At 44.3% G+C, this 12700-nt stretch overlaps 2 protein-coding genes across 2 annotated transcripts in view; one reads left to right on the forward strand and one right to left on the reverse strand.

Moving 5' to 3' along the window:
- Window positions 1-3226, forward strand: part of LOC101852916 — a gene marked incomplete at its 5' end in the record, with an annotated part of 13186 nt that extends 9960 nt beyond the window's left edge. The window contains 1 exon segment of the mRNA XM_005095682.3: window positions 597-3226. Within this exon segment, the coding sequence (XP_005095739.1) occupies window positions 597-3029 (2433 nt within the window). The 3' untranslated portion in view covers window positions 3030-3226.
- A 5276-nt stretch (window positions 3227-8502) lies between these two features.
- Window positions 8503-12583, reverse strand: LOC101853154 (mitochondrial inner membrane protease subunit 2; the record flags this gene model as incomplete). Its single annotated transcript, XM_013081012.1, is given in 3 exon segments — window positions 8503-8603; window positions 10135-10297; window positions 11970-12583. Coding segments are annotated over 2 exon segments (215 nt in total), but the record flags the coding sequence as incomplete, so codon positions are not given.
- Window positions 12584-12700: the final 117 nt, after the last annotated feature.

Below are 12700 nucleotides of genomic sequence, written 5' to 3' on the forward strand. Positions count from 1 at the left end.
GGCGGATGAAACAGTACATTACGGTAACCACAAGTCACATGAGGGGTCTGGGGTGGGAAGGTGGGCGGTTTCCACGAGTAGGCTCAGGGTGGGGGTTGGCTAAATTTCAAGTTGCGTGGTTCCAAAGTGAGAAAGTGTTGATTTTTATAAAAAAAATGGATACCTCCATCTGTAAGCTGGGATATTGTATCTCTATATATGTATACACAAGATAAGCGGGGTCGAAGCAGCCCACGTTCTAAATAATCGAAGTTGTGTCGGTGGAGGAGTGAAATATAAACAAGCATTTACTGACGAGCGCCAATTTGTGTAACAAGAGATTTTTAAACCCCGAGCACCCTCAATAGAGTGCTCTTTTAGAACAGCAAAATGAAACTGAAAATTGAAAAGACTGACTGTATTTGTACATTTTTAGCGTTGGACGTTGAGCTTACGACAGCAGGGGCAAAAAACAAATAGATTTATTATAAAAGATCACGTCGTTCATATTATAATATATACCATCGTGGGGCCATAAGACGTATATGTAATGATCTTTTAAAACAAACGAAGAGACGATGACTGACTCAGTAACGTCGTTACCTTTGTCCTTGCAGGTCCTACGCCTGGACAGGAACGACCTGTACCAAGTGAAGCGAGAGTGGTTCATGGGCCTCACCTCGCTCACCTCCCTGTACCTGAACGACAACCACATCGCTGACCTAGAGGTCAACCTCTTCGACCGCCTCTCCCACCTCCAACACCTAGACTTGTCCGACAATGCTTTGAGGGCCGTCCCCAACACCGCCCTCACCGGACTAACAAACCTACGCCTGCTCAACCTCTCGGGGAATTTCCAGCTCCGCGAAGTGCCCGGCGTGGGAGATCCACAGCTCCGCGAAGTAGCCATGACAATATATTCCGGTAACGCCTCTACCGAAGGGGAATCCCCTAACAACGGGAAAACTAACATAAACACCCCAACTTCCTTCACATCACCCTCCCTTTCTCCCCCCTCGTCTTCCAGCGGAGAGCTCTCCCACCTCCCAGCGCTGAGCATCTTACTGATGGACGGCATCGCCCCCTCGCGCCTCCCGTCCCTGTCGGTGAGCGGACTGCGCGTGGCGGAGCTGTCCATGAGCTTCCTGCCGCGCCTGCGCGTGGTGGACAAGTGGGCGTTCCGGAACCTCAGCAACCTGCACACGCTCCAGCTCCACGACAACCCGCGCCTGGTGTTCCTGCACCCCGACGCCTTCTCCGGCCTGCCCGCGCTGCGCCACCTGCACCTGCACAACAACGCGCTGATGGCGCTGTCCCAGCGCGTGCCCGCCTCGCTGCCGTCGCTGACGGACCTGCAGCTGCACCACAACCCGCTGCACTGCGACTGCAACATCTACTGGCTCCGGCAGGAGCTGGGACTCACCCTACAGCATCATCATCACTCTCAGCTTCGCCAACCAAATACCGACAGCAGTATTGAAAACAACAACAGTAGCATCAGCAACGGTGGCAGCGGCATTGGTGCGGACAATAGCAACAACAGCAGCAGCAGTAATAGTGGTAGCAGCAACAGTGGTGACGTTAACTCTAATCTAAACGCGCCGTCATCAGCAAATTCTTCTTTCTCCTTATCACAACCGTCACCATCACCATCATTATCATCATCGCCACCATCACGTGCATCGACACCGTCGTCAACATCTGCATACGTCCCCCTTTCAAATAATAAACCTTCCACGCTGTCACTGGCAGAACTTTCATCCAAACTTTCAGAACTGGCCTCTGGGCTGTCCTCATTGTACACATCACCAACGTCGTCTTCATCTTCATCTTCATCAGATCATATTGTCCCGGCGCCCACCAATGCTTCATCCAGCTCCAACATTCTCGGATCTCGCAACATCACGCTAAACAACTCTTCAAATAAGTCTACTGTTACAAGCAGCAGCAACAGCAACAGCATTACCACTAGCAACAGCAGCGCCGCCTTGGGCCGGCATGTGACTGTGATCAGCGAGCCAGGCCGCGTGGCGTGCTATTTCCCCAGCGGCGGAGCGCCCATCCCTCTTCAACAGCTGCCCTTGCAGTACTTCCCTCCCACCTGTCCGCCCGTCGCCCTCGCGCTTTTCCCCGCCACCCTCAACCTCAGCCTGGGCGCAGAACTTTGGCTCGAGTGCCACGGGTTGGGGGTTCCAACCCCGTCGGTGTCCTGGATCCTGCCCGGTGGATACGAGATCAACGCCACCTCCACGCCGAAATGGCCGGATGGAAGCGGCAAAACCACGCCGGCGTCGTCAGTGCGCGTTGTTGGGGAGACACGTCTACATATCGCGGCGTTAACGCTGGCGGACAGCGGACCTTACGGCTGCCGTGCGTCCAACGCGGTAGGGGATGACTTCAGCTCTACTGTGGTTCTAGTGCTCAATAAACCCCTGCGTTTGGTACAGGTGGAGGTGGGTGGCGATCACATCACCGTGTCGTGGCGCGGCTCGATACCGCGCCCACAGATGTCGCAATTTCAGCTAGTCTATAGGAGCCTGCGACCATCCGCTATCGAGGCGGAAAACGCGCGGCAAGATGACGCTACCTTGAAGGACGGCGGAAAGAGCGGCGGAGAAGAGGAAGACGGCTCGGCCGAGGTGTCGGGTTACCGGGTCGTCTTCCTACACGGCTCCATACACAAATGCACCATCACGGGACTTGAACCGCGAACCACTTACGAGGTATGCTTGGTGTACCGGCGCAACCAGCCCGTGCACTGCCAGAACTACACCACGACGACGGAAATTCGCCGCGTGGCCGCGCCGGCGGGCGGTATTGTGCGCGTGTCCGGCTCACAGATCGCCGTGGGCATGGCGTGCGTTTTGGGCTTCGCTCTGCTGGTGGTGAGCGTGGCTCTTGTGCGGAAGTTGCGTCACCGGAAGGACTACCGTGACCCCCTGGCGGAGGAGGAGAAGGCAGCCATACCGCTAGAAGGACTGGCCCCAAACGCCCCCAGCACACCGCTCACCTCCTCCAGAACAGCGCTGCTCACGAATTCGCAGACGTAGCAGCAGACCCGAAAGAACCATACTGTCACAGACTGCTCTTACACACACAAACAAACACACACACACACACACACACACACACACACACATGCGTGCACACACACGCGCTCACACACACACCAGCTTTACAGACTAGCTTTTTGCGCATATTTTGGCGGAACGGTCGTTACACAACCATACACATGAATCAACACACACACGCACACACACACACACACTCACACCTATTCACATGCACGCAAACGCACGCACGCACACACAGACACACACATTCACACCTACAAACTCGCACCACACCTACACATAAACTAACAAAGATATACTGTTATTCTCTCTCTCTCTCTCTCTCTCTCTCTCTCTCTCTCTCTCTCTCTCTCTCTCTCTCACACACACACACAAACACACACACACACACACACACACACACACACTGTGCATGTATAAGTATAAGCACATTAAGATCTCTTTTCGAACCCGGAGACTAAGATTACGAATCAAAACATACTTTCAATACAGACAAACATTGACACTACTTCGATTCCCTAACCACCTTTGTTTTCAAGATACATTATTATGTACATGTCAAGGAATATAAAGTGAGTCATACAAGATGAGTATATCTAATTATCTTTAGAGAGAGAGAGAGAGGCAGAGAGAGGGTGTGAGAGAGACGGGGTGGAGAGAGGGTGTGAGAGAGAGAGAGAGAGAGAGAGAGAGAGAGAGAGAGAGAGAGAAAGAGAAAGAAAAAGAGAGAGAGAGAGAGAGAGAGAGAGAGAGAGAGAGAGAGAGAGAGAGAGAGAGAGAGAGAGAGAGAGAGAGAGAGAGAGAGAGAGAGAGATAGAGAGAGAGATGGATGGATGGATGCAGACCCATAACTTTGTGATTTGATTGATTACTACTCCGTGTCCAATCTGGCGTACATGTATAGTGTATGAATCCATTTAGCGTTGCTGAACCGTTTCTCATGAACCATGAAAATGATTGTAAAGATACGAGCCAATAATTCGGTCGTCTACGACCATTGTATTACCGCCGTGCAATGAACGTGTGCATCTGGCGGTGCTGTGTTCCTTAATAAAGTTATGCGTTCTTGAAGCGCACTTTTGTTCCGACCTTGACCGTTCTGTGTGCGTGTGCATGTATGTTATATTATGTGTGCGTGTGTTTGTGTGTGTGTGTGTGTGTGTGTGTGTGTGCGTGCGTGTGTGTGCGTGCGTGTGTGTGTGGGTTTGTGTGTGTGCGCAAGTGTGCTTTTTGTGCGTGCGTGCGTGTTTGTGTGTGCGTTTGTGTTTGCGTACGTACGTACGGGCGTGCGTGCGTGTGTTTCTGTGCGCGCGGTCTTTTTTTTTTTTTTTTATCTATTCGCTCCCGTAGAGTTCTGGAAAGCCATCAACACAATTTAGATCATTTAGGAGGCAGGTTTCAACCCTGTCTGTCAGGGCCAACCCGGTCTGAGAGGGATACAACATCCCAGCAGAACAGTGATTTAAAAAAATCTCCCAACACGGGAATCGAACTCCGGTCTTGCGTGAACGACGGCGAAGCGCCTTACCGCTACAACACGGACGTCGGTATACAGGGCCTGGGAATATATATGAGGCAGCGTGGTGGAATCAGGCTCTCGTCAATTTTTGGGCATGTAGAGTTATTGGTGTGATCGTAAAGCTTGTTCACTTGTCTTTATTTCAATGACAAAAATATCTATTTATCTTGAATACAAGTCGAGATATTTGCCAATGAAGGAGGTGGGGGTCACCTGTTCTCAGAGGTAAAATTAGTGAAAAAATGGCCACCAAAGATTAGTTGTTTCCTTAGCTTAAGAGTCCGTGGTAACTGAAAATTTACATTTTTATGCCTTTAATCAACGTTTTTAAGACAAATCCACACAGAAATGAATTCTTTAATGGGCATGAAAGGTGTTGAGCCAAAAAACAAAAATTTGATTAAAACTCACAAACCTGCGGAAAAATGCAAGCTTCTTCACTTTGATTATTTTGACGAGAGCCTGATTCCACCACGCTGCCTCACTAATGAACTGTACCAGTGGAGATGTAAAATGTTTACGACAAAACTGGATAAAGCCGGAGAAGATGATCTGGAACGTGCAACACCCCCTCCCCCAGCACGCGCACGCACGCACACGCACGCACGCACGCACATGCACACACACACCACACACCTTTCCAAAGAATAAACTGAGCAAAACAAACCGCAAGTCGGCCTCTCACTTATTTATAAGACAATTCGGAATAAACAGTTGAATTTAAAATGCAGTTTCTGGGACTCTTGAACCGCCATAAAGGCCTTACTTGAAAGATTGAAAGTAGAAGGAAAACGAGGAAGTGGTAGACCAGGAGCAACTCTCCAGTAAAACCTGAACAGGTGGATCACCGGGTACAACCAGGATTTTTAAAAATATAATTTTCTTTCTGTCAGATTGGTATTTTATTATGACGATGAGCTATGTTGTATAGGCCTGGTCTATTCACTACCTATCGATAGAAAAAAATCATATTATTATTGTTTCGTTAGAGTTTTACGGCACTCGCAAAACAATTATGACAAGTAAATGCCGAACATTAAATAAAGGTGTTGTAAGAGGAGAGGGAGACGGATGTTAGAATGGAAAGGAGGAGCAAACAACACCAGAAGTCTTTGTACACTTTATCCCTCCATCCGGAACTTGCCTGGCCTAGTAGGCACGCTTGGCGTTTCTACATTCTTTGGGGAAGCGTACCGGTCGCCATGATGCCATGATCAAAAGACATTTTTAACTTATGTAAAGAACGAAGGGATTGAGATTTACTTATAATGTAGAAATACCCCCCCCCCCCCAAAAAAAAAAAAAAAAAAAAAAAAAAAAACCCGACTGCCGGCATCGAAATGGCGCCAACGATACAGACCACTACAAAGAAGTCACAAGCCTGAAACCCAGTTTCCAAAAAAGTCACCACTATTTTACACTACGTGTAATACAAATAGGTTGTTACAAAGCCAGCGTATTTCACCAAAGAGGTAACGGTAAACTTTAAAGAAAAGAAAGTGAGGATTGTAAAGGCGATACACTGGATAAAATATCTATATTTCCGAGTAAGTATAAACACTCCGGTGGGTTATTTCACAATCAAAAAGGTTGCATCCCATACGTTCTTATCTTATCCTCTGACTGAAATCGGTGTCCACAAAGCCGTCAAGGTTGCATCTCTTATAACACCTCCGACTAAAATAGTAAGGTTGGAACCAAACATAAAGGAAATACATTCGAGAGAAAGTAAAAGTATACCATAATAACAACATTTTTATAAAAAAGTATCAGACATTGAAAATGACTGGAAAACGGCCAAAAGCGCTCCCAATTTCGCCACTCACGCAAAGGGGGACAATCATTCATTACTCACAGGGGAATTTAAATATCAAGGCTACATCCCTTGGACTTAATTGCGTTAAAAACCGCATAGAGGCAAGTTGTCACTAAACGTACTCTGTCACCCGCAAATCAGATAATCTAATGATAAAGGTCTGAGGTATACTGTGTACAATGTACCTTCTCAAATTGAAGACAAAAATATCAAGACATTAACTGTATTTAGGGGGATGGTTTAAATATTCGAACATGTTTACACAGAGTCAACAGTCTATAAAAAACACCCCCAGTAGGTGCATTACCAGTGTTTCATGATACTGTGAGAGGCCATCATATAAATATAAGGACTACCATCAGGCTGGCATCTTTGCTAAAAAGGCAATGAGCTCCTACACTCTAACATTAAATCTGTAAAAACATGTTTTCAGTAAAAGGGGGACACACATTACATAGATGCTGTCTTCAGAACAAAGATAATCAAGTGAAACATTTTTGTTGGCCAAATAAAACAACCTTTCTCCCACTATGGCATGACTTGGAGATCATACTTTTGAAAAATGATTAAGAAGACAAATGAACTAGTAAGTATCACTTTCGAACATTGGACTGCAGGGTGATAAAATCGGGAACATCACTTGGACAATAACAGCAACAACAAAACACTAACTTAACAAGTAATAGTAATTATTTGGGGAGGACAACCAATGACTATAGTTCGGTCAAAAATGCATCGAACAACTTATTGTCAAATATCTCCTTACTATCGAACACAGATTATCAAACTTTTGCGCAATGACTTAGATCTATATCAATTTGTCTTAACAGGTGAATATTTTTTCAAACTCTTGAACACTGTATTCTAGAAAATTCCTTAATAAATACCAATAAAAAATCCTGGTCAATGGTTTCTACAGATTTTAAAAAGTTAACACCTCTGGCAATATCACTTTTAATAGTAAGTTGGTCATTTTTTTCTAATCGCAACATTATGCTCATTGAACGTATGTTTAGGAAACCTTTAGTGTAAAAAATGTGTTCACTATAAAATTAACTTCTTGTAAGAAGTTTTGCCACTAAAAAGTGTCATAGAAAGGTGAGCTGTGACGAAGGCCATACGCGTATGCAAAATGTGTGCGAGGAGCGGGAAGAGCTGTGAACAATCCCATTTTCAGAGTGATGAAGATTTAAAGTATTTTATATAAATTTAGGAAGATAAGTTTTTAATAGAGCCTCAGTGGTTGTGGAAAAATGTGATTAAGTTAAGACAATTGATACAAACTGATGTGCAAAGTATGGGTAACATTGATTCACCCGTTAAAGAGATATTTGAGGACAAGTTGCGCCACGAATTTTTGACTGCACTATAGGCTGCCTCAGGCGTTACCCAAAGGATCGTTGATACTTGCAAGAAGCACCTTTTTTAACGTTGCGGATAGGTGCAAAGATGACAAAACAACAACCAACTACAACAACTGGCTCCATTGCCCCCTCAACCTGTCGGCCACAAACACACACAACAAGGATAGCAACGAGAAAAAAACACATTTTTGATATTAATTAAAAATGCACCACTTTCTGTATAATGGTGCTAACTATCAGTTACACTTTCCTCTGCACAAACCAAAAATTCGTGCCAAAGAAGGTGGAAAATAATACATGCACAGACATGCCAAACCCTCCATGATCAAAAACAGGGAGTTTCCCTGAGAATCCTCCTTAAAACTCTGAGGGGAAAAAATTGGAGTCTCCAGAACCGCAGTAGAATCAGATTATGTAATGAAATAATTGTGAATTACAAATACACACAAATAAACACAAATTAAAATGTGTATCATCATGCCATTAATGATCTGTTATGCGAATATTGCAAATTGACATTTTTTTTTCAAGTCTCTTACGACAAGTGCGTATGACCAATGGAAATGGAATTCAAGAACAAAATTGGATTTCATGCAAATCTGATCAATCAGAGTTCTTCCATGCACAACATTTTCTTTAAAACATTGGAAGACTCCGATTTATTTGGAGTTCTTGGCAGGTCTGCATGTACAACAACCACACAAATCAGAACTCAGCACAGCAAGCCCACAAATGACATGGAGTACTTACACAAGGGAAACAACTTCTCCTCTCTCAAACTGCATGCTAGAAGCCGCCCAGCGGTTCAGCAGCACAAAATCTGTGTTGTTGCCCTCCGCATTCAAGGTTGGCTGGGGACAGATGAACAAACATCAGATGCTATTTGACAGACTGACTGAAGACAGACAGACAAACATAAGCTGCAGGTTAACTGAGGACAGAAGGCAAACATCAGTTGCTATCATACATACAGACCAATAGCTATAGATTGTTTATACCCCAACGTTCAGCTACTAATTACTTGCCTTTAAAATATTTATCCTGAGTAGGGGTTTTTTTTCTCTTGTATTTTTTAAAATGAAAGACAAACACATTTCAGCAACCTCTCCATCTTGGCAAACACAATGTTTTACCAGTATGAACAATCGCTTTTCATTTTGTGAAAATCTATGACCATGCGACCTATAGAGGAGGTAATTGGGGGGGGGGGTTAAAGCTAAAACAAGACTAGATTGTTATGATTAGGTGCTAAGAACATAGATTGACTGACAAGACTCTCCAGTACCTTAAAGCTGAGTACTCATCCCTCTATGAATAAATTGACAAAAGAAATGATTATTTTAAAGTATAAGTGTTCTTCCCAACTGACACAACAATATTAGGCCCGAGTTAAATGTATCATATTCAAGACCTAATGGTTGCAAGTCCAACGGCTTATAATACCACAAACTTTTCACTAAGCTACTGATGTCACAAAGAAACAGGAAAAAGATATCAGCTGTTTAGTGTTAGACTCCGCCACATGCCATTTTGAAAAATGACGTGCGACACAGAGTCTTACAGTGAGCAGTCGATATAATATGCAATATGCACTGAAAGAAATAGACAGAGAATCATTTTTTTGTCACATGGTGAGGATTTTTTATTGTTGTTTTTGATGTTTTACGGCGCTCGCAACTGCATAACGTCACATGAACGTGTGGGACACATTGAGCATTTTCAGTCTGCTAGGAATTAATTTGGTTTTTGCCAGGGTGGTGGCCGAAGCTTACTATCAATTTTAGGACCACCAAGGGATCTTTATACGGGGTGCCCACTACGGATGGGATCAGCCGATCGGGGCGATCGCCCAACTCGATCGCCTCAAAAACAAACGTGTTTGTTTTCAGTTTCAGGCGATCGAGTCGGGCGATCGGCCAAATCCAGCTGTAGTGGGCACCCCGTCGTAATGTGTGAACTTGAATATGGGACCTCCGAGATCTTTTTGTTTTTACCCGAGAAGGATGGGTGTTAGATCTTACTTACCATAAGATCGGGGGTGTGGCTGGAAGTCAGTGGTAAAAAGGAGCCAAGGAGTAGCAGTAGAAAGGCAGAAGAAAAAGTCTGGAGAAAAGAGGGGGCAAGGGGAGGGGGAGGAGGGGGAGGGGCAGAAAGTGGAGACGAAAGCAGACGACAGAACAAATTTAGAGATCAGGAAAGGAGGTGAGAGGAGAAGTTTTTTGAAGAGAAGAAAATTTTCCGTCGCTGTCGGGTTTCGCAACCAGTTGAACGAGAGGCAAACACAATACCTCTAGACCAAGAGAGCCCCCATGGTGGTGGGGTCTGGCCACCTATCATAAAATACTCACATTACAACACTGAAGACTTCATAATCACGATTACCTGCATTGATACACCATCTACAGTCCTCACTGCATAGAAAATGTCGGTGAAGGCCACATATGATGGAACAAACATGATCGCGCCTTTGATCATGTGCTTAATCCACCTGGCCATCTTGTACCTTTTTGTGCTTCCCAGATGATTTCAGGAAATTTTTTTTCATCTGTGGAAATTATTGCACAAGTGTAAATTTGTCGGCCAACTATATTCTCACCTGGGGAGAATAACTCATGATCTGCTATTCTCATCCCCCCCCCCCCCCCCCCCCGACCGGACATCGACAGTGATGTACATCAATATTTCTTTATTGTAATAGTTCGGCCAGCTTCAAGCACCCTAGCCCATGAGATGGAAGGAGCACTCTTACAGAATTAAAGTCAGGATTATGGGATATATATGGAAAATTATGAAGCAGACTTTTGAAACAGATGATCATCTTAACCAGATCTTTGCTAAATAATTAAATTAAATTAAAAAAAACCCAAAAAATAGAATAATAATAATGTTAAAACATTTTTCGCCTCTCCAGTAAAAAATATGTCTCACTACTGATGACACTGGACGGGATGTGAGACCGGCTGGACCATTCGTTGTTTACACACTTAATGATGACAGGCCTCTCTGCCTGCACACACTACATTGGTCCAAGGAACAGAGAGCGTGCATGAACGTGTAATGAGACACAAGCACGAGACTTTTATATTATGCTCTTGCACGACGATAGAAGTAGAAGGGTAGTAAATTATTCAGACCAAATGGGCGAGGGCGTTAAATCGTGTTAACTAGTTCAATTACTAAGCAATCCAAGCTCTTTTCTTCACTTTCATTTCGTTTTCTTTTATTCTTTCTTTTTCTTTTTTTCTTGCCCCTTCTTTCCCCTTCTTCTTGAACATTGGGAGTTTGGAGTAAAAAAAAAAGAGCCAGAGAGCCAAATGAAATTCTCCGGGCCAGACGCGATCCCTCCAAACTGACAACCCTTACTGTGACTATTCCGACCACGAACACAATCCAGTGGAGCATCAGCCCCCCCCCTGGATCATTTCTGGAAACCTCAGCCCTGAACCCTCTACGGTCATTTCCTGTAAAACGAGGGGGTGAGAATAGCGACACATGAGAACAACCACTTCCAAATTTGTCAGACCTCTCCTGCCTGTACTGTTGCGTACGTGTTCGCCGCTTGTAGCAGCAGCGTCAGCAATGATGACGACGTGTGTGTGTTTGGAAGGAGCTCCGCAGAGGGCTGGCCGACCAACAACACACAAAAGAGGGGATATTCTATGCAGGGTATAGATCTACCCTAACCCTAACCTATAGGCCTACCCTGACCCAAAATCCTAACTCTTGTAATCTGCTCAGTGGATCTTGTCATGGTCAGTCTGAAACCCCCTCATTTATAGTTAAATTTACTATTATCAAACATAATAACTCAATCAATAACTAATAACTATTGATTTGCGGCAAAATCAAAAATGAAGGCCATTATATTCGTGTTCAGCATGCAAAATACTACTAGAAAAATAGTATATCAAACGTGTACATGTGACGAGTGTATTAGTAAAAAAATACCGACGATGTACACTTACATTCTAGATCTAGAAATCTAGATATCTAGATCTAGATTATACTGAACTGTAAACTGTAATAATATATACAGAATTAGTACAGTCGATCTGCAACATTCAATCATTATCATTGAGACCAATTTGACTTTGTTGCTCAAAAATCCGTTAAAATTTGGTTAAAAATTCAAAGCCACATTCCAAATGATAAAAGGCAAGCACTAAGGAAATAAGACGTTCTGTGTGAAATTTGCATTTCGAGTCATTCTACCCTACCTGAGCGAAAACATTGTTTTTCTTCGCTGGTAGGGCCTACATCAATGTCATGTTTGACCGGCGAGTCCCAATGTTTTGATCATGTACTTTTGTACTTTTTTCAATAACAGTACGGCAAGGGAGGTCACTCTCAAAATTAATGGTAAGTTAGGCTACTGATGCGTGCACGGCAACGTGCCCCGGGGTCGCATGTGCTGTTGCAACCGGAGGAAGAAAAACACTTTTTGAAAACGATCCCTTTTGAAAATAAAGAAGAAGAAAAAGAATATGAATAGACTGATCTGCTTCTAACTCTTAGACCACAGAAGATTTTTTAAAGAGAGTATTTTTCTGAGCCAACCCACCACTAAAGTAAAGCCACTATCGGTACACTTACCCTTGCACTTTCTGAATCTATTGACCGCTAATCCTCGCCCCACAGTGTGCGCAGCTCGTCCTAGCTCCGAAACTCTCCTTTTAAATGAGGGAGACTGGCAGAATATTTAAAATGCTTTGCGAAGGAAAGGAATCCGATGTTGGAGCATAGGAGAAAGAAGTGAAAGCAATACCGTAAGAAATGACAGATCAGTTGCTTTCCCCCAAAAATAATATATAACTAAAAACAAAGGGCGAGGGGGGGGTCTCTTGTGATCTTGATCGAGGCACAGTGTTCACCTCTCATTCGACAATATCTCCCGTGTTCGAAACCTGATAGCAACGGTCCATTTTCTCCTCTAAAATTTTCTCCTTTC

This window comes from Aplysia californica, unplaced genomic scaffold (genome assembly GCF_000002075.1).
Source record: "Aplysia californica isolate F4 #8 unplaced genomic scaffold, AplCal3.0 scaffold00111, whole genome shotgun sequence".
NCBI lineage: Eukaryota > Metazoa > Mollusca > Gastropoda > Aplysiida > Aplysiidae > Aplysia > Aplysia californica.